The 984-nt window shown below is 42.5% G+C and overlaps 1 protein-coding gene across 1 annotated transcript; it reads right to left on the bottom strand.

Moving 5' to 3' along the window:
* Positions 1–390: 390 nt before the first annotated feature.
* Positions 391–663, bottom strand: LOC308339221 (cytochrome b5-like; the record flags this gene model as incomplete). The annotated part of the gene is made up of 1 exon (XM_080797680.1): positions 391–663. The coding sequence occupies one exon, from the start codon at positions 661–663 to the stop codon at positions 391–393; it is 273 nt and encodes a 90-aa protein (XP_080653806.1).
* Positions 664–984: the final 321 nt, after the last annotated feature.

Raw genomic sequence — 984 nt, 5'->3', positions numbered from 1 at the left:
TAAATGGAATTGAACAGTGATTGAACATCAAAAAAGGAAAAAATGTGATGAACAAAAAGGCACATTCTAAGTGCCCAGGAATAGGAAAAAACAGAATTCTTTTTGGTTTGGTTCTAAGGTAGGAGAAAAGGGAAATAGGTATATTAAAATTATTTTACAGGTGAGGGTTTCTATTAGTTGAAGCAGTTAACACTGGCTTCTTTCTCCCTGGTCCAAAGCAGTCTATTCTCTCATTGACTTCTGAGAATGTGTTTAATCTTCTGCTGTGTAGAGGTGATACATCAGGGATACCATCAGTGCTGAGATGGCTGGGATCACCCAGTTAGTCCACCAGCTGCAATTAGAATCAAAAGTAGTAATGAGAGTTTCCAAAGTCTTGGTTATCTTTGATCAGTCATCTGGGTGAAGCTCCTCGGTGATGTATGTTTTAGACAATTCTCTAGCATTAGTAGAGTTCCTGACATCCTCAAAGTTTTCAGTAGCATCCCTCCAGCTTGTTGCCTTAACACTGCTTCCCTCCCCACCCCCCAGGATGTTCTCCACAAACTCTGTCAAATTGTACACCTTGTGGTGCAGGATTGACCAGGTGCTCTTGCTGTGGTTGTGCTTCTGGATTTCTTCCAGGTTGTAGTATTTGATAGTCTGGTCACACTGCTTAGCCATTTCTAAACATGACAAGCCTCGGGCCATGCAGACACTAGCCAAGCTGGCCAACCAGAGCTCACGGGTCTCAGATAGCTAGTCCTGGAATGTATCTGGTGCCTGGGCCCTACACTCAGACCAGGGTGGCCCCGCACTGCCCAACATGCTTTGGCCACTTTGGGAGACAGCCTGGCAGTTTCTTATAAAAGTAAACATACTCTTACCATTGATCCAACAATTGCCTTTCTTGTTATTCACCTAAAGGAGATGAAAATTTGTGTTTATACAAAAATGTGAACATGGATGTTTATAGCAGCTTTATTTATATTTGCCAAAACTGGA

The sequence above is a fragment of the Martes martes genome, assembly GCF_963455335.1.
Source record: "Martes martes genome assembly, chromosome: 2".
Taxonomy (NCBI): Eukaryota; Metazoa; Chordata; class Mammalia; order Carnivora; family Mustelidae; genus Martes; species Martes martes.
This window is presented reverse-complemented; position numbering and strand designations above follow the sequence as displayed.